This window comes from Molothrus aeneus, chromosome 3 (assembly GCF_037042795.1).
Source record: "Molothrus aeneus isolate 106 chromosome 3, BPBGC_Maene_1.0, whole genome shotgun sequence".
Lineage (NCBI taxonomy): Eukaryota > Metazoa > Chordata > Aves > Passeriformes > Icteridae > Molothrus > Molothrus aeneus.
Window position 1 is genome coordinate 55,695,492 of NC_089648.1, and position 21,370 is coordinate 55,716,861.

Here is a 21,370-nt window from a genome sequence, read left to right on the forward strand (position 1 = left end):
GTATTTTGTCAAGTTCTTACTTCATTTTCTTTGGAAAAAGTATTTTCAATGTGGTCTTAAATACCACATGTTTGGAAAATTATTTTGAAAGTGGCCAAAATTAAATTACATTTTAATTGCTCTCATGCTCTACTTTCTGCTGATTTCTGGATTTCTTAATACTTTGGGAAAAATTTCACTGTTCATTATTAAAATTCACTCATGTCTGATGATCACTTCCTTATTCAGTGAGCACTGAAGAACTATATGCTATCAGACTGTATTGAACATATAATTACCCAACTACACTCATTTAAGGTTTCAAAGCTATCACAGTGCAAAGAAGGATTGTGAATGCAGTTATACCCCTTAAGATTTAGCAAGTTTCTTAAGAGGAATTCTGTTATTTTTAAAATGGTTCTCCAAGGAGAATGGGATTAAGTGGATATCCCTTAAGTGTTTCTTTTGCAGTCCTCATTTATGTATTACTTCCCAGCTTTCAGGTTTTATTCATATATGAGTAGCACGAGTATTTAATTCATATAATTTGCATGTGTTCCAGGGAGTTCTTTTTCCTATTAACTTGTCATATTCTTCCTCAATTGCTGAATCACTAATTGGTTTGTGACAGTGCAAGTATTGTAGAAATGAAACCTGAATGAAGAAAGAGTGACTTTTTGGTAGACTGTGTAAAATTTGGATTCTTGTTTAATTTATTTAATTTATATCTACAATGAGAAACGCTTAGCAACACAGTAGTAAAGGAGCTGTGTGAGTTGGGCTTCAACATTTTTGTTGCCTTTGAAGAAAAGACAGAGCAGAAACATTTAGTTTTCCTTGCACTGTCTTAGTACCTGATCTTCCTCTGTGAAGCAGTAGAGACTGACAAAGTTTAATTTCATGATACTCTGAAGAGGCAAATGCTCTGCAGTTTCTTCAGTGTTTCACTGTGGTTGCTTTATCCTTTGCCATGCAGTTGCAGTAACAATTAGTGCCCAGCCTGAACACAGAGATTTGAGTTCTCTGCAGACACGGGGCTCTTTCCCTGATGAGTCAGCGCCTTCAAAATGCAAACGTTTTTTATTTGGCTTTTGGCAGAAAATTCTGTTTCCCTTACCAAATGTCATAGCTATGCTCTCAGCGAATTTGATGCTTGAGTTGTTAAACAATTTTACAGTAAAAAAAAAAAAGATTAAAATTTTTTTTGTTTCTCTTCCTGCTCTCATTTTCCCTTATGTAAAATAAATTTTAAAATTACTTAACTATTGATGAAGACTGGCTCAAGGAGACTTTAGCTAAGAGACTGTGAAAGCCTCAGAATCTGAACCCTTAAACAGATGCAAGTAGCAGATGATACAAGAAGTCGTAAAGTTGCATGTGATAAGCCAGGCAAATGTGTAGTTTTAACAAATGTGACTGCTAGAGAACGAATAAAATCACTGTAATTACATGCTCTTACTGGTGTACTTCTCACTCCCGTCTTTTGCTGGAGCTGGATGTCAGAATCATTGAACAGCAAGGTTATTTGATCCGTATCCTGGCTGACTGGGTAGTAGAGTTGGCTCTTCTAGCTACAAAGGTGTTGATGGGGAGAACACAGGTGACAAATGGACACAGGAGAAGGGGGAGGCAAAGAAGCGGTGCTGGCACACACCAGTGGTTCATATCTGCTCTTGCAAGCTTTGTCCACCACACAGAGCTCTTTACTATGACCACATCCTTTGCAATTCAGGACTGTTTAGACTTGAGGCACCTAAAACATTAGTTGTTAACAGACAGTTAAAAACCCAACATGGTTTGTAAATTAGTTTGAGTAAAGACTGCCTGAAGAATTCGCTCAGCATGCTTTTAGCATCTGTGAAGGCAGTGCTGCATGTGAATGTTTCACTGCTCCAGTGCTACATTGTGAATTTTTTTACTGCTCTATTAAATGTGATTTGTTTTGTTTTGTTAACAGAATAGCAGTTTTGGGTTGTGACAAACTCGAGCACTTCAGGAACCAAGGTTTCACAGCGAAGAGCCCCTGCTTTCACAAGTTCTGACATCAGCCAGTCTTCCTTGAATTCTGGTGTGTGCGAGTCCTTGGTGGAGGTTGCATATATACATGTTTTCATGAAGAGAAGTGAGAAGCCAGAAGGTTATAGACAAATGAGGCCTAAAACTTTTCCTGCCAGTAATTATACTGGCAGCAGCCAGCAGATGCTACAGGAAATACGAGAGAGCCTCAGGAATTTGCCTAAACCCTCAGATGCTGCTAAAGCTGATCACAGCATGGGCAAAATGTTACCTGAAGATCCTAGACAAGGCCGAAATCCCCCTAAATTTGTAACATATCATAAGGTTTTGCAGGAGATAAGAAACTCGCTTCTGCCTTTTGCAAATGAAGCAACCTCAGCTGTCAAAGGAACATCAGAAGTTAATCGACAGATGCTGCAAGATTTGCAAGCTGCTGGCTTTGATGAGGTGAAGTGTTTTATTTTAAGGATTTGCTGTTCTGCTAGCTATAAACTATAAGTGCATGTTGGAGGGGGTGTTGGTCAGGGAATGTTTGAACAGCATGATAAGCAAAAAGCTTCAAAATTTGGTAGGTTTCTGACTGGGACATGAAGCTGGTAATAGTGGGGGATGTAAAAGAGGACTAGAAGGATTTAGAGAGACTTGGCTTTGTTTTTTTAAGCATCTTGTCCAGATTGTTCTTATGTGGTAGGTTGTTTTAGTTATTTATATAGTTTTAGGCAGAGAGGACTGGACTCTCTAGAACATGGATTTTGCCTCTGATACTCAAAGTAATTTTGGATTGTGCTAAATTAAAATAGGTTGATAAAATACGGCCATTCTAAATTGAAAGGCAATACCAAATATTTTGGAAAATAATCTGAAATGTGGTTTCCAGGAAGGAAAAATGAATACACTTACATCTCCTGTGTTTTTACTGGGACCTGCACATCACATAAATCACGCTTGTTTTCATGCCTTCTTTGTAAACCTGGGTACAAAAGCATGTTTAAAAAGAGCTAGCAAACCACTCATCTTGCCAAAGGAAAAAGGCACAGTACCACAACAGGGATTAACTTTTCAGACGTGCACTGCTTGCAATAGTGACCAGCTCATGAGTTCTGCTGTCTGTGATGCTTTGATATTTACAGAGATCTACCTCTAACACAAGTGAGCTTCTCCAAAACTACCAACTGGCTTTTCTTCAGCTGCATCCCAGTGTCAAGTGCTGATAGTGGCTTTTCATGTTCCTTTCAGAGTCCAGACTGTGTGTCAGGAAGAATGGAAGGATTTTATAATGATAAATTATTTTTGTAATCATTTGCTCCAGTTCTGTGATTCATTGCTGAGTTGAGGAAGTTTTGTTGCTGTTGTTGTGTGCGATTTTGGGGCAAGGAGGGGTGTGCGTTTGATTTTTCAAAGTCGATTGGTTCTCAGCTCCATTTTTACAGATTTGAACCTGCAGCTGGTTTTGCAGATTGAAGGTTGTGGTATGTGGCTGGACAATAAATTAGAAAGATATCTTTAAGTTGGTATTTTTGTCAGATCCTTTGTATCTTGAAGCCTTTTGCTTCTACCCTTTGTTCTTGGATACAACTGCAAATTCCCATGACACTTGTGATTATATGGGGCTTTTTTCAGGCACAGTGCCAGCATAAGCCCTTTCTGCCATGTGTTAACCTACAGTTGTATTGCCACAATAGCCCATATGGCACTGATACACATATGTGCCTAGGAACAGATACAGCTGAGGTAGGGAAGCATTTGTCTTGGTCGAGAAGTTTCAAAATGTATTGAATTTTTTTTTTTCCAAATGAAATATTAACAAACATTCTTGTTATTTCCCCCCACCTCTCAGGTAGTAGGTAGCATTAAGGGGTGAAGTGGAACAGATAGAAATCAGTAAGTGTCAGGTGTGTGTATACAGATATATACATATAGATATATAGATATAGATATATATAGATATATATATATATATATATATATATAATAATCAGGGTAGGTTGCTAGTCATTGCATTTGGGGTTTTTTATCCTAAATATCTTACAGAAAATTGCTTTTGCTTACTATGGTTCAAGTTAAATCCTTTTATGTTCTGTGTATAGTGATACTCTTTAAGACATTGACTACTTCATATCACATAGGTGACCAAATTGTTGAGCTGAAAATGTTATGTGTGCTTTTTCTAATGTCAGCTGGTCCATAAAGATTGCAACAACTTTACTGTATAGGCTTTTTTATTATAAAGTCCTTTTTTAAGGGTTGTATGACCACACGGTTCTATCAAGATAACATGATTTACATCAGACTGCAGTGCTTCAACTGGTTAACTTTTCTTCTGAATATCCAGATTGCACTACTATTTCGGCTGATCTCTTCTGGAAAAGACATTTTAAAAGTAGTTCCAAAACAATTGAGAGAAATCGATACTTTGTAAAATTACTTAGGTGCAATTAGCGGAGGATATTTGGCTAAATAACCATGATTTTTAGTATTTCTTGTAAATAATTTTTTGTATATAATTTTCTCTTTAGGATATGGTTATACAAGCTCTTAGACAAACTAACAACCGTAGTATAGAGGCTGCCATTGAATTTATAAGTAAAATGAGCTACCAGGATCCTCGTCGGGAACAGATGGTTGCAGCAGCAGCAAGACCTGTAAACGCAGGTATGAAACCACCAGGTAGGTGTATCCATGGTGACTCAGTTACTCACTGAGTGTATTCTTATAGGTGGAACATGGAACAGAGTAAATTTTGCCTTCATGTGCCCACAGTAGAACAGAAATGCTGAGATACAGGTTTTTTTGCCTTTAAAGACAGCATTTTACATATCTGATGTAATCCTTCTGAGAGATAGGTCCGTTTGACTTGAGTTTCTTAAGCATGGTTTTATAACTGCATGCTTTTATTACTATTCATAAACATTTTATACAAGGAATGGTATTCAGATCGCATTTTGGTAATTTCTGTTACCTTCCTGATGTGGTGCCTGTGTTTTGTTTTGTGTCAGGCACCACTTAGAAATAAGTGCTGAGCATTGAATTCTTCTTTACTGTATTCTTTACACACTCCTGCATTCTTTACACACATACGCATTCTGTATGTGTATTTTTGTGTATGTATTTGTCTGTGTGTGTATTTATATATCATATAACTATGGTATTTGTGTTTCAGGATGCCTCTCTGCTTAATTTCCTGCTTGGTTCCAACTTTTGTTTCTATAGTTTTTAAGGCAGGCTCCATGTTCTTAGAGATGTTAGAGGAGGGACTGTATCTTTACTAGCAGAGTCAGAATTTTGTCACTTGCTATTATTGCTTTCTGAACAGATGCGAGCACATTTTTCAGATTACTTGATGCGTTTTTAGTAGCACACACCTAAAAAAAGAGCAACTTAAAGATGCAGCAGAAATACTGAACTTTTATTAGACTTAAGTTGGGTGCTGAGCTGCTAGCACTGCAGTTAGATTTTAAATCAACAATATAGATAGGAGGAAAAATTAGTCAGGAGTTGCAAAGAACAGAGTCATTTTCCTTTAGTCTGTTAAGCAGGATTAGTTGGTGCTTGTATGAAGTTCATAGGTAAATTCCACCATTTAGACATAGTTTTCATTGTTACCTGCAAAAATATAGTAATTAACATGTTCTTTAAGTGAGGACAGGGTGATTTTCAGCAATTAAAGTACTGCATGTGTTTACACATATTTTAGTGTTAACATTATAAAAACCACAGTAAGACGGCCTGCACCATCAGTTCCTTGTATATTTTGTTTATATGATGCAAAATAGCATCTGCAAAGTAAATATATAGCGGGGTTTTGCTCTGTAAATTTTGCATTCATGCAGTTTTAATTTTTGCCTCTATCTACAATGCTTTTACTCAAAAAGATCCAACTTTTAAAATTAAAGTACTTAGTCAGATTCTGTCTTATGGGAATATAACAAGTCTGAATGATCTGTGTGCATATAAGGGTGCAAGCCTTGATTTTACAACATTCAGTTAAATTTAATTTAAGAACACTAAGTGTTTTGCAAATGTTAAGTGGAAAGGATAGCAACATAACATATTTTTCCATGCTATTACTTTTTATTGCATTTGTGCTGAACATTCTGAGAGTTTCTTGTACACATGATTAAAAATACATTGTGTGACTAATAATTTTGCATGTTACCATTTTTTTCAATTAAATTTTACATTTTTACTGAAGCAAAATACATTTTCAGAAAAGTGATTTCTGAAAAATCACCTTCTGGTATTATAGGTTTATAGTTTCAATGTGGGGTTTTTTTTCCCTCTTATATGTACACTGAGCATATTAGCATGCAGTGCTGTATATTACTAGAAAAAGTTTTCGTATGAAGTACAGTGGATTATATTGTGTCAGAGAATTCAAGTCCTGTTTCTGTGGTAATTAACACAGAAGAACAAAATATTCAAAGCAGTCAATAGGAATAATTTCCAATAATGTAAATGCTGTGTTTTCTTCTTGTGGAAGCAGGGGCTGTGCAGCAGTCAGTGAACCGCAAGCAGAGCTGGAAGGGTTCTAAGGAGTCCCTGGTTCCTCAGCGGCACGGCCCTTCCCTGGCAGAGGGTGTGGTTTATCGCTCGGAAAGTCCCAGCTCGCAGCCTGATGTAGGAAGGCCGTTATCTGGATCTGGCATTGCGGCATTTGCTCAGGCTCATCCTGCCAATGGACAAAGAGTGAATCCCCCACCTCTACCGCAGATAAGGAGTGTCACACCTCCTCCTCCACCTCCTCGGGGGCAGACACCCCCTCCAAGGGGAACTACTCCTCCACCTCCTTCCTGGGAGCCAAATTCTCAAACGAAGCGGTACTCTGGAAACATGGAGTATGTGATCTCCCGTATTTCTCCAGTGCCACCAGGAGCATGGCAGGATGGTTATCCACCTCCACCTATGAATCCTCCTCCTATGAATTCATCCGCACAGGGGCAGAGAGGCATGAATGCTGTCCCCATTGGCAGGCAGCCAATAATCATGCAGAGTTCTGCCAACAGCAAATTTAGTTTTCCCTCAGGAAGAGCTGGAATGCAAAATGGCAATTGTCAGGCAGAATTCGTAGTTCACCAGAATGTGGTGTCTGGAAATTCGGTGAGTCGCCAGCCACCCCCATATCCAATGAATCCAACCAACAGGCAGAGTCCCACAGCACTACAGATGCAGGCAGGAGGATCTGCTCCTCCTTCAGCGTACACCAATGGGAATATTCCTCAGGCAATAATGGTGCCAAACAGGAACAGTCACAACCTGGAACTTTACAACACCAATGTGGCTGGAATACCTGCATCCTGGTCACAGCCTTCCCCCGTGCAGCCGCAGTCGTCGCCGGGCAATGGGCACGACATGCCTGCGTGGCAGCCCAGTATTCCCGTGCGCTCCAACTCCTTCAACAACCATCACGGCAGCAGGCAGAGTCACTCGGGCAGCTCCCAGCCTTCGGCCACCACAGTGACAGCCATAACGCCTGCTCCCATTCAGCAGCCAGTGAAAAGCATGCGAGTGTTGAAACCAGAGCTACAGACTGCCCTGGCACCCACTCACCCTTCCTGGATGCCGCAGCCCGTGCAAACCGTTCAGACCATTCCCTTCTCCGACAGTCCCTCCACCAATATGGCAGTTATGCTTCCTGTTGCGGAGGCTCCAAATTACCAGGGTCCCCCACCACCTTACCCCAAACACTTGTTACATCAGAACCCTTCTGTCAATCTCTATGAGGCAGGACCCAAGCTCAACAAGGAGGAGCCACCTCCTTTATCCAGGGAGGATGAGAATGAAAAGAATTACGAATGTGTTGATTCAACAGATAAAGAAAAGAAACAAATTACAACCTCACCTGTTCCTGTTAGAAAAAACAAGAAAGATGAAGAAAGAAGAGAGTCTCGCATTCAGAGTTATTCCCCTCAAGCCTTTAAATTCTTCATGGAGCAGCATGTGGAGAATATACTCAAGTCACACCAGCAACGTTTGCACCGGAAAAAACAGCTAGAGAATGAAATGATGCGGGTAAACTCCTTCTTCTTTCTAAATCTATGACTAAACTCTTTTTGTATTACTTTTATAAGAAATGTCTTAATTGTAGAATTAAATAGTACAGATAAGTAGAAGATTTAGAGCTGTGGTATTGAAATCTATTTTTAATCTTTGTATTTGAGATGTGGCAAGTTTCTTCCATGTCTTGTTTATGTATTTAATTTTCTTAGAAATTGATTTTTAAATAAGTTGTTTTGGATATCTAAAGCTAATTTGTATGGCCTACGTACAGTAAGGTAGCAGAAGCAAAACAATTGTTACATGAACTGAGATGTAGCTACATGGCTCATAGCTTTTTGTTACGGGTTCTACTTAATCCTGATTTTTGAGTTATAGGCAATATTTTAATGATTTTAAAAAATATTTTTGTTTTTTTAAACTAAGTACTGAAGGTACAAGCAAACTGAGGACAAGTTGCAGGCTGGCTAGAGCTTTTATATAGACTTGCAAATAGTAACATTATTTACATTCTGAAGTTTGTTACCAGTAGGGATAGTTTTTTAAAGTTCAAAATAAAAAAAAGAAAACATTCAAAGGTTAGTTGGGGCTTTTGTAGAATGAAAGAGATTGTATCTTTTGTCTAATGATTTTGTAATCTGCACTGTAAATGTATCTGTTTTTCACATGTGTCTGTTTTATAATTATGCCCTTCAAGAGCAATTGAAGGGCGTAATTATAAAACAAATACATGTGAAATCAACTTTTTTGTGCCTGCATGGAGTCAGTGGTCTATTTCTAGTGTTTCAGTGTTCTGTTAAACCAAATCAAAAGGGTAAAAACTGGAGCTGACAAACATATGTCATTTCAAAAGAGAAAACAGTGAGAAGTAGTGAAACTAAGATTTGCAGAAAGATGAAATTGAGATGAGTCACACAAATATATTTCTTAACGGTTGTAGTTGAAAGTTTCACATAAGTATGATGTTCTTTTTTATTTATTCTATGAGAGTATGTATTTGGCTTATACCACTTTCTTGACATGCTGTTTTTTAAATCTGTTTTTTCTTATTCTTTGAAAATTCTTACTGTAAGCTGTAGTCTTTTGTGTTTGCTTAATCACGAATATGTAAATGTTAGCAAGATTTCATCCTGGAACTCTTACTAGATCTTTATTCTTAGTCTTCTCTCTTTCCTTTTTCACTTCACTAACAGCTGTTTTAAACTGTTAAGGTGTGGGAAGCTTTCCTGAACTCTGTAGCCTCCATCCCTGTGTAGACAAGTAAGATTCTGAAGCAACAGTGTTTCTTAAGAATAGCATGATCCCTTTTTAGAGGGCTTTGCATGCAACCCTGCATCAAAATTAAGCATGAATTTATTTTGGCTATTTTTGAGTACTTAAATGTAAGATTATAATTAATGTTGATTTGCAAACTTCACTTTCCCTTCTTACTGTGTTGTGTTTTGTAGTATCTGAGAATAAGTATTACTTATATAAAAGCACTGATATAACTTTTCTTGATATTTTTCTTGTGCTTTTAAAGCACCTTAGTAGGAGTATTTTATAATATTTATAATATTAATGCTAGAGTTTTAATAGTTTATGCTGGATTTAAAGCTGGGATGCTTAATTACAGGGCGGAGGTTGGAACATGGGTTATTGTGCTGCTGCAGACCTCTCCTTTTTCATAAGCATACAGGAGAGGAATGCCACAAGAATAAAGTGTGTTTTGGGCCTTCATGAGAAGGAGAACGGGAAATTATTTATTTTCAGAAAGTTTTAAGAAGATTAAGCAAGTATTGAATCCCTTCTTTTCTGCCCTTTGAATTTTGAAAGAAAAAAACCTCAGAATGCACCTGTGAAAATACCAGATGCTGTATTTCTAGCATACATGGCATATTTCTATGGTGTCAGATCTCCTAGGAGTTCAGTGGTCTCAAAAGTGTTTAATTTAGATGTGTGAATTTGACCAAGAGTTATAATAGGTGTCTTTCCTGCAAACAGAAACTTAAGTCATCCTTTAAGGCACAGCAAGATGAGAAGGAAGCAGAATGAGAGCAAACTGTGTGATGATAGAAAGCCAGTCAGGAAAGTTTAGGTGTCTGGCATCTTGAAATAATTGGAGGTACACGTGCAGAAAGGTTTGTGCAGCTGACAGTTTGTTAATTTTTGGTAAATGCTGAAGCTGAGGAGTGTTCTAGGGAAAATACAGCAATTCAGAGAGAAAGTTTGTAATTAACATTTGTTTTAGTGGATGACAGGGAAAAATGAAGGTGGGTTGAGGGAAGAGATGACAAATTGCAGTACTTGGGCTACTTTTTTTTACTATAAAACAGGTCAGATGCAAGAGCTAGAGAGCAGGTAGAAGAAAGCAAAGCTTTCCAAAACCAGGGTTTTGGAGACTCTTTGTATGTCTTGCAGTGATTAATCATTGTATAGAGTCTCACTCCTAGGGGGTTGTTGGCGTCCAGGTTTTATTCTTTGCCAGCTTTGTCACTGATGGGTGGGGTTCAGTTTATGTCAAGTGGGTCTGTACTGAGATGAGCTTTAGGATTCAGATGGGCCTTAAGAAGGTGACCCACCATTGTCTGAACTTTACCAGGCTCAGGTCTTCAGCTGTATTCTTGATGTTTGTAAGTCTTAAAAAAATCCTTCCTTCTGTGTTGAAGTGTGCCTTAAGCCTGTTCTTTCGTGGAAAACTTCAGATGTTTCTGTCGGAAGACAGTACGCAGATATTCCTGCAATAAGACAATTTTTTCATTCAAAACATGTAGTTGAACCTATTACCCACACCAGTCATAAAACTGCAGCTAACCAGTCCTAACTACTGCCTATCTGATGTCTACAAAAAATTTTGTCTTAAATTTGAGACAGCCTTCCCCATTTCAATCCTACCAAATTTGTATAACTTGTGAAATTCATTTCGGTAGACGAGCATATTGTATGCATTTTCCTAATTGCATCTCCTTTGGATCCATTTTTGCTATGATGCCTGTAAGAAGTTTTATGTTTTCTAACAGTATTTTCTTTAATAGGTGGCATATAGTAACTTGTGAAAGCATTTTTAAGATACTGAATTATATCTAATTGAATTTTTTTGCCTTTTTTGTCAGTCGCATCTATTATATTTTGTTTCAGGTTATGTTGGAAGTCAGGCAAGGCCAAAGTCATCTATTAACATACAGTCTGTGCAGGCCTAGACTAGTTACTTAGTCCTATTGATGGTTCTGAATACTGCTATGCAGACAGTATCTCACATATTTGAAGCTTTAAAGAGATGGAAGCAGCAAGATTTGGTATCAAGAATCGCTAAGATGTTACAGTAAGAAAAGCTTTTAGACTAGTGCTTGAGTACAGTTGAAATGTTTGCAGGGGTTCAGTGTGGCCATGTTTGAGTTTATGATCAACATGTCCATGAAAAAATAAGGAAGTATGCTATACGTTGAACTTGGAAATCATTGGTGTGGGATGGTGATTTCAAGCCAAGTAGGCAGATAAAATAATTGGGATGCTGTGAGAAAGGTAGCATATAGTAACGTGAGAATGCTGTCAGAAAACAAAAGAAGGAATGAACATCAGGCTACGTGGCAATAGTGTCACAGAGAAAAAATATAAAAAAATTGAAGACAGGTTCTATTCTCATTGAAACAAAGAAGGATTATTCTGATTCCAGGCCCTGAAATTTGCCAAGAAAAATGGCACCAAAATTGATGGGACTTTTAAGGGAGTTGAAAACAGCAAAAATATACTGGGAGGGCACGCAGGTTGGAGTACAATGAGAGTGATCAATGTGGTTCTTGTAGATAAGGGTTTCCACACTGTAGGTGATGAGTTGTGTGTGGTCTGTGAGTGTTTCAGCTGTCAGAATGTTGGTGGCATTGGCTGGAACACCAGGGATGTTCAGTCAAGATAGGGATATGTACGCAGATAGGAGCCAAGAAAAGATCCTGTTGGGAGGAGTGAGCCACTTCAGGAGGTGCTTTGCTCAGCTGGTTCCTAGGCAGAGTGGAGAGCAGTGGTGAGAGTGTGAGTGAAGCCCTGCTAGAAAGGGGTGTGTTGTGTGATAAGAGGGAACATCAATTGGTCAAGGCGTGTGGGCAGAGGTGTGGGCAAGCAGTAGGAAGCAGTGCCAGTAGGATCTGTTTTGGGTAGCTACACGTGGAAGTGAGAGTGTGAGAGGGAGTGCATACTCCCTCCTGCAGCTGAAATTCTAGAGCATGGTCAGGAAGTTCAGTGACTTCTGCTCCAGTTAGTCTGCCTTTCCCATGGCAGCTCCTTAGCCCTCAGCAACTTACAGCTCCCAGACATGTCTTGGCTTTCTTTAACCCTGTAAAGAGAATCAGGGAGGCAGCTGATGCACACTGTTATTCAGATAATATTATTTGCAGTGGTTTTTAGCAGTAATTTGTAAATTACCATTCTTAAGAATGTAGTAGTCCCTTCTCTAGAACCTGCATTTTGCTGTTGAAAATAATCACATTTCAGTTTTTTATCACTCCTATGTGTTTTCATAGAATCCTAATGTGTAAATTAAAACAAAACCAAATCCCTTTAAGTATTATTTCTTGTGCTGTGTATAAGTATTTGGTTTGCTTTGCCTAAGCCTTGTAATTAATTATGAGAAGATCATCAAGAGTTAAGAGTACTGTTCACTCTTCAGATTTAACTCTGTTTGCTGCACAGGTTGGATTGTCACCAGAAGCCCGGGATCAAATGAGGAAAATGTTGTGCCAGAAGGAGTCAAATTATATTCGGCTAAGAAGAGCTAAAATGGACAAGTCAATGTTTGTAAAAATTAAAACCCTGGGAGTTGGTGCGTTTGGAGAAGTTTGCCTGGCAAGAAAGGTGGATACTAATGCTCTATATGCAACAAAGACTCTGAGGAAAAAAGATGTCTTGCTTAGAAATCAAGTTGCTCATGTTAAAGCTGAGCGGGATATTCTTGCAGAAGCTGATAACGAATGGGTAGTTCGCCTGTACTATTCATTCCAAGATAAGGACAATTTGTACTTTGTAATGGACTACATTCCAGGAGGTGATATGATGAGTCTCCTAATTAGAATGGGTGTCTTCCCAGAAAATCTGGCACGGTTCTACACAGCAGAACTGACGTGTGCAGTTGAGAGTGTTCATAAAATGGGCTTCATCCACAGAGATATTAAACCTGACAATATCTTGATAGACCGTGACGGTCATATCAAACTGACTGACTTCGGGCTCTGTACTGGTTTTCGGTGGACCCATGACTCAAAGTACTACCAGAGTGGTAAGAGAGATACGAGTATTCTTTACAAGGAATTAAATGATAAATGATAAATTATAAATGAGTAGAAAGATGACTGTGCTTTATGAAAAGGTTTAAGTAGGCTTTTCAAAATCCTACTTGATTATTTGAAACAACAGCTAAAGGAAAAGGTGGAGTGAAAGAGAAGTCACACTTTTGAGAGTGGTAAAATACAGATTATGTGGTAACTTTTTTTTAGTTTCCAGAAATAAAAACATACCTTCAAAAACAAGGTTTAAATTACTTCTGATTAGTTTTTCTCAAAATGTTATGTATCTTAGCCCAGACTGTTACACAGTCTCTGGTGAGAAGATAAAGATTTTAAATCTGTTGGGGTTTTTTTTTTGGTGATTTAAATGTTAGAGGTTTATGTTTACACAAACGTTAAAACAATATACCCCTTATACACTCAATGTGGTGATGCTAAGAAAAATCTGAAAAGTATTGAGATTGGTATTTTCTTATAGTTATGTCAAAAATTTGCTTAAAAAATTGTGTCCTCAGATGTTGGTATTTTATATCCTAAACAAAAATCAACATCTTGATGTTGATTTCTGTTTTAACTCTCAGGTTCAGTATTGAAATTGTAACTGATTCTGTCTTGTAACACAGAATGTTAATGGATAAAGCAAATTTCATATTAGATAAGAACTAAAGTAGCCATGCTCAGTTTTGGCATCCTTGTCACTCCCTGGCAGGTGATCACGCCCGTCAGGACAGTATGGATTTCAGCAGTGAGTGGGGTGACCCGGCCAACTGCAGGTGTGGGGATCGGCTGAAGCCGCTGGAGCGCAGGGCTGCGCGGCAGCACCAGCGCTGCCTGGCCCACTCCCTGGTGGGCACTCCCAACTACATTGCACCTGAAGTGCTGTTACGGACAGGTAATGAACGTGCTTTTGTACTGCAGTCTCACTGCAAAGTGACTGGTACTCAGGCGTCCTGCTTCACTTCTCCCACACTCCCCCTTCTCCCCAGGGTGCGATACTTTAACAAAAAAATAAATGTTTGTTAATATGGAAATCTTAAGTATTGAATTCTCTTGTGAACTTTTTTGTTCTTAGAAATTTGAGATTAAAACTATACAAAGGCTTGACTACCTTATTTGAACTTTATTTCAGGTTACACACAGTTGTGTGACTGGTGGAGTGTTGGAGTAATTCTCTTTGAGATGCTAGTGGGGCAGCCTCCATTCCTGGCACAAACGCCACTGGAAACACAAATGAAGGTAAACTTTAAAAATCTGGTATTAACAGTCTGAAAAAGGCTTGAAACTTACATAGTCATACTAATTTGTAGTGAAAAGAAAGGTGATGTTTGAGGGCACTGCCTATCCAAGCGTGTTATAAACTGAAGATTTTAAACTTTGTTATGTGGAAGTGCACTTGATTTATAAAGAAACTTCTAGAATCACATTTGTAACTTAATCTGGTCATACAGTAAACATGCCAACTAAAAATTACATCTCATCTCAGCCTTTCACTGTTTGTATCTGTTCTAGTTGTTGTTCCCCTTCCCTCTTCCAGTATTTATGTGTTCTTTTCTCACCTCTTGACTTCCATGCTTGTTTGCCTGCAGAGGATTTCCTTTGGTGATGTACCTGCAGGTGCTTAGCATGGGAAGGTGGAGGAGCAGCAGATGATTGCCTGCTCAGGGCTACTGACAGCTCAGAGCCTATGATTCTTTCCTTCCTGAGCCCCTACTGTTTCAGAGAAAGCATCAAGGCAGTCTTCTGCTGATGTCATTTTTTGCAAAATTGCATTCAGGTGGCTCAAATGTAGGCAGTGTTTTGTTTTTTTTTTTAACTTGAAATCTCTTAGGCTTTACAGTGCATCAAATAACTCAAAACTCATCTGCCTCATCTTTTTAGGATTGTAAGCCATGTGCCTAATCTCAGGTCCCAGGTGCTGGATTTTATGGTATCTTTGTTGGTTTATAGCTGTGTCTTCCATGCCAGACTCTAGTTTAGATTTGGAATGTGAATAAACTTTGCCTGCATTTTGCCAGCTTTCCAGACAAAATATTCCCCGTCTTTCTGAAAGAGCAGCTTCATGTTTTCCCCTCTACTGTGAAAAACCTTAGACATATTGAATTATTTCTTTGTGGTCTTTTGTTTTGTTTTGTTGTTTTAATGTCTTTTTCCTTTTTTTTAAAATTATAAATAAATAACACATCTTTTTGCTTTTAAGGTTATCAACTGGCAAACTGCACTTCATATTCCACCTCAGGCTAAATTGACTCCCGAGGCCTCCGACCTCATTATTAAACTCTGCCGAGGGCCAGAAGATCGTTTGGGCAAAAACGGTGCAGATGAAATAAAAGCTCATCCATTTTTCAAAACAATTGATTTTTCCAGCGATCTACGGCGACAATCTGCTTTCTACATTCCCAAAATTGCTCACCCTACAGACACATCAAACTTTGATCCGGTTGATCCAGATAAATTGTGGAGTGATGATGATAAGGAGGGCAACAGAAATGATACCCTCAATGGGTGGTACAAAAATGGAAAACATCCTGAACATGCTTTTTATGAGTTCACCTTCCGAAGGTTTTTTGATGACAATGGCTACCCATACAACAATCCAAAGCCCATTGAGTATGAGTATAGTAGTTCCCAAAACTCAGAACAGCAATCAGATGATGATGATGATGAACAGGCAAGTAGAGGAGTTCAGAGTCGTGATCTAGTTTATGTTTAGTAGAGCAATAAAGGTCAAAAATGAAATAATCAATTCTGCAGCTTTAGATTTTGAAAAGTCTCTTCCTTTAAGAGAACTGAAAGAAGATTGCTAGGGTAAATATGTGCACTCTTCTTTTTAAATGCTAAAAAAATTATTTCTTCACTTTCCCTCTCTGTACATTTTGTTTCCCTAGAATACAGGGAAATGCTTCTTGAGAATTAATTTATTCCAGTGATGTTAATTGTTTAATTTAGAAGAGATTTGATGTTAGGTTAAAACAAAAATCACTTGAATATTGTTATTGGTCCTCTGTACTCTAAGTACTCAAAATAGGAAATAGTGATTTTTTTCCCTAAGATGCCTGGTATCTATTTATACATATAGTGGATAATTTTAGAGAACAAATCTGTGCTTCAGAATTTTTAATCACAGTTTTTCCATGCATTGACCAAATATAAAACCTACTTTACACTAATAATGTTCTCTGATACATTTCTGAAGAGAAAAAAAAAAAGGCTGCTGTACCCTTACTTCTCACTGTATTTAGCCTTATTATTCACAATGTTGGAAAAAAATCCACCTATCTGGTGAAATGTTTCCAGCTGCTATGGGAGTGGCCTTGTTCTCAGCTTTGAAACAAGAAAGTGTCAGTCTTGGCTACAGTATGATTGTAAGATGATAAAACATTAGAACTAGTATTTTATTAAATAGTAATTGGATTTGATAGTAGTAACACTGTAGCATGTGACTGGTACTCTCAAAGCAGGACTGCTCGCTGAGAAAGAACTTGATTGTCTCTTGTCATCAGTTCTCCTATAGATGTAAGAGGAAAAGAAGCCTTAGAAACAACACTTTCTGAAATCCAGTTCAATTTTCTGACTACAGCCAAACTATAAAATGTGTACAGTGCTGCTTTAGTTGGAATTTTTGAAAAATAAATTTTAGAGTAGTATCTTTATGATAAATTTGAGATAGTAATGGGAAAATATTCTAAATTATGACTTTTGAGACTTCTTGTGGAGACCATTTGCCTTGGCTGGAACAGTTTGCTCCTGGTTACACAGGCACTGAGGAGAAGGGCTGTGCACAGGTCTGTCTGAGCTGGCAGTACAGTTTCAATGCTCTGTCTTTCACAGCCTGGATCAGAACAGAATTAGGAGCTGACTGCTGTGCCTGCTGCCTTCTGCATTAGTTTCCATAATTTCCAGCAGTAGATGCTCAGGTATCTCCTAGGGTCTCATGGAGGGTACTGAGCCTGTTGAGGTTATGTAGAGCAGTATGGGAGCATCACTCTGAGCAGCTTCACTGAGACAAGACCAGGAGTTAAGTGTTGAAAGGCAGAAAGAATTACGGTTTTGCCACTATCCTTCTTTTTCCTAAAATAAACGCAGTGGTAAAAAAAAGAATGCACTATTTTTAGTAAACTTAATGTCTTTTGAAACATTTCTTCTTCATTGGAATTTAATTCCAATGGATAGTCTAATAGCATGCATGTAAGCATTACTGCTTTCCTAAATTATTATTTGTGCCATTGCACTGGCATTGCAGCTATCTAAACATCATGAAACTGGTGTTCATAGCTTTTCTTGCAGCCAACATCAGTTACCAGTTTACTTTTCTCACCAGGCTGGTTTGTTTGCATATGGCCATTTGTTGTCTTTCTGTGCTCCAGTCCAGCGTCTCTGTTTGTGCCAGTGCAACTGTCTCTAGTGCTGTCCTAAATACTGATCACTGAAGAAAGTGCTTGTTGGTTGTCATTTGGAGTTTCCTTTCTTGTGAGTGGGTTGTCATTTGAGCGATCCAGCTTCTGGTGTGGTCCAAAAATGATTTTTATTGACATAACTGAGGGAACTGCAGCAGGTTGGCAGTGAGGAAGCTTCTTAAACATACTTTGGCACAGAAGAAAATGTTTGTGGAAGTTCACCCCTCTGCTCTAAAGTGTTTATAATGGTTAGAAGACGGTTATGAGAAGTTGTTTTCTCAAACAAGTAGTTAGTTAGTTAGTTGCTTACTATAATGAAAATGAGTTTGCAGCTTAATAAAACAATTCCTGCTCTGCCTTTCTCACAGCTGTTGAAATAGAGTAGCTTTTAAGATTAATTTCATTTAGCTTAATTATTGTAAAATGGCTGCAGTGCATAACTACTCCATTTTATATATTATGTAAAAAAGATGGCTTTTCATGTAAATAAACTTTAAAGATTATCCTCCTTCATAGTAAGTATCCCAGTAAAACTGGTCTACTTGTCTTGGAGCAAAGTATAATATATTGCTGGTTAAAGGTAATTTAATCAAGCCTGCCTCACCATTTTTGAAGTGTGCAGAGAAAATAATGTCAATTCATTAAATTGACTCTTAAAATTGCTTTTTTATCTGAGTATATCTCTCCTCTGCCTGCACTATACTATGGTGTATTCCTGTTTAATACTATTACTGATCCTAGGCAATTTAAAAATAATTCTAAAAAACAATAAATAAGTGTCCTGTAAAGGCACCATTGGTCTAAAAAGAAAAACCAATTGCTTTTATTAAAGGAAATCATTGATTCTTTTAAGGACATGTGCAAGTACTGAAATCTTAAATACTCTTTTGCCTTTTTTAAACAAATATGGGAAGTGCTCACAACTTTAGAATTTGGTAGATGCTTCTGGCATTTTCTAATATTGTGGTAGAAGTTGTAATGTTCCTTGTTTGAATTTCACCACCTATATGCTGCAGTATTATGTATTTCCTTGCAAAAAGTGCAGTTCATTACAGTCCAGGTTCTCCTCTGAGAAAGTTAGTTACACACAAATGTTGTCACAGCTCTCCAGCACACTCTGCCTTACCCATGTTTTGAAACTTGACGTTTCATACGTAGATTCAGAGTCTGTTGAGATTCTTCATAGTTGCTGCTTAAAACATGGGTGTTTCACTGGTGACCTACAATGGGGATTGGTTTGTACAGGCAGTAGAGAAGAGAGGCTCCTAGCCAGCAGCTGTGGAATTCTGCAGTAAGTTTTAGTTCAGGTTACCTTTACTTTGTAAAGCATGAAAACAAGTTTCTCTTTTATGTGCCCTTGTATACATATTAATTGTATTTATAAAATGTTCTATAATCCTAGAACTTGTACTGTAAATACTATTTGATATTCAGTGGCATTCTATCCTTGGGCAGGCCCTCTTGCTGTATCTTTTCTATCCTCAATTTTTAATAGAATCTATAGAATTTATGGCTAGAAAGTCTCTTTGAGACTGATGTATCTTCCGCTGTTGCAAAAACTGTGAGTGGGAATGATTTATTTAGACTCCTTTTAATATTATTCAGCTGATAGGCAGTGCAGTGGGTGGGTTCTTAGGTTATGCTGCTGTCACTGAAGGTACTATTAGGCTTTTGTTTCAGATGTTGTGGGTGTTTCAGATCAGACCTTTAAATGTGTTTGCTTTATTTCAGCCAAAGCAAAAAAGATAATGAATTGGGTCAATGTCATAGTAAAATGTTTTGAATGCCTTAAGATGGTCATGATAAAGGCACTATTCAAGTTTACTGATTTATATATATATATCTATAGATATATATAGACATACTCTGTGTGTATATGTGTATATAATGTCCTTTTTGTATTATAAGGCTGTCAGTTCCTTTGGATTCTCCTATTAAATACATAGACCATCCCACAATTCTTCTTAAGCGGATCATTGATTTATTCTGTGCCTAGCTGGTAAACGTAACAATTTCACATTATCTCATGGCCATAGTAAGTTATTCACCATTTTTTTGAGTATTCTTTACTTGTCTCAACCATGACCTGGGCATCCCCTTTTGCCAGGTCTCTGCATTCCTGCAATCCAGCTACATGTGTGCCATATGATCTCTGAATGCCCATTGGCACTTTTGGGTCTTAGGGGCATATGGGATGCTGGCTTGGACCATGATCTCCAAGGCTCCTAATGTTCATATGAAAGGAATGTGCATCTTTGCTGACTTTTCCAGTAGGTACACTGGAGCATGCATCCACTTCATCCAGCAGTGCCAGGTTTCCAGTTTGTAAGTGCCCAGCAGTTGAGCAGTGGAGAATTCCTTGTTCCTGCTGACTGAACACACAGCATGTGTGTTTGACCTGGGGATGGGATGTGAGTGGGTGGTTGCACTGACACCTTCTTAAAAGTTATTTTCGAATAAGAGAAGGAATTCCAGCTCTCATGAGCAGCCTGACTGAATTATCGGCTACTGGTAGTCAGTGACATTCCTGAGTTATTGAAATTGTTCCTGTTTTCTCAGAATTGGTGTCTGTAGTGTAACACTTGATGGAATAATAAACCCCACACCGGATCTTTATAAGAAGCAAAAATCACATTGTTATTTTGGCTATTCAGACATGAAATATAAAAATTATTGCCCAATTGCATTTATTTTTCTCTCCTCCTTCACATCCCTCCTCTACAAGTCCCGTTCATGCTGCAGCAGCTCTTCTGTTTAACAATAAAATGGCACAAGTGTAAGAGCAGGAATGCTATTGTACTTGGATGTCACCTCCTGTTTGTAACCTGTTCTCAAAAGGATACATGTTGATGTTCAAGAGTTCAACTTGTTGGTGTTCTTTCCTTGTCCTCTGCTACCTCTTTCATCAAAATAAGTAAATCTTATTAATTACTATTATTATTAATATTTTTATTATTTATTATTCATACATTATGTACTGTGAAGCTGTTCCTTAAGAGGGCAATGTGTCACAGCTTTCATCTGTATTTGTCTTTGTGAAAATCCATGCACATCTCAAAATGCTGAAGCAGGAACTAATGTGTTATTGGAGAGACTGAGTTATATCCTAATCCTTCCACGCTTGGGGAGGAGGTTGTGGAAGTACAGCACCATTCTTTATTCATTAGCCCACCTTAAAAGGGGAGAAAAGAAATTTCTCCAGCTATCATCAATCAGGTGATGTGATACACTTAAAATTTTAGAAACTCAGCAGCTTTCTGTGTCTTTACAGCTGAAGCAATGTAGGAATGGTTGTTTTAAACATAGACATTTATTAAAGGATAGACTAAAACTGCCAGTTTAAGAATGGGTAGAAATAGAATAACAAGACGAGTAAGAATGGATTTGATACATTTAATTCAAGGATGATATACTGCTGTGGGGGTTTGGAGTTCACCTGAAGGACTATCATAAACCTCCTGCCTTGTGGCCAACCTTTAGATCCTATTTGTTGCTAAGCAGCTGAGTCTATTTAGACAGGTGATGAGGTACTGCTGCATCAGGGACACTTAAGGGCAGTTTCCTGGTCTGACTCCACTCGGCAGCAGGTTTTCCTCAGCACACTCAGATGCATTTTCTTCCCCAGAACGACACTATCTATGAAAGCTTGAAAAGGTGCAGACAAGTCACAAGCAAAGAACAGTGGGTGCTTGCTATTCACTCGGCAAAACTCACATTTGTGAGTTACGGAAAAGA

At 38.1% G+C, this 21,370-nt stretch overlaps 1 protein-coding gene across 3 annotated transcripts; it reads left to right on the forward strand.

The window, feature by feature from the left end:
- Nucleotides 1-2,054: 2,054 nt before the first annotated feature.
- Nucleotides 2,055-20,569, forward strand: LATS1 (large tumor suppressor kinase 1). 3 transcript variants are annotated; one of them, XM_066546977.1, is made up of 7 exons: nt 2,055-2,442; nt 4,512-4,662; nt 6,476-8,004; nt 12,652-13,234; nt 13,951-14,133; nt 14,371-14,477; nt 15,439-20,569. In XM_066546977.1, the coding sequence occupies exons 1-7, from the start codon at nt 2,092-2,094 to the stop codon at nt 15,949-15,951; spliced, it is 3,417 nt and encodes a 1,138-aa protein (XP_066403074.1). In that variant the 5' UTR covers nt 2,055-2,091; the 3' UTR covers nt 15,952-20,569. The 3 variants fall into 3 exon arrangements, with proteins under 3 accessions (XP_066403074.1, XP_066403075.1, XP_066403076.1); XM_066546978.1 differs by having other exon boundaries at nt 6,479-8,004; XM_066546979.1 differs by having other exon boundaries at nt 4,512-4,647; nt 6,479-8,004.
- Nucleotides 20,570-21,370: the final 801 nt, after the last annotated feature.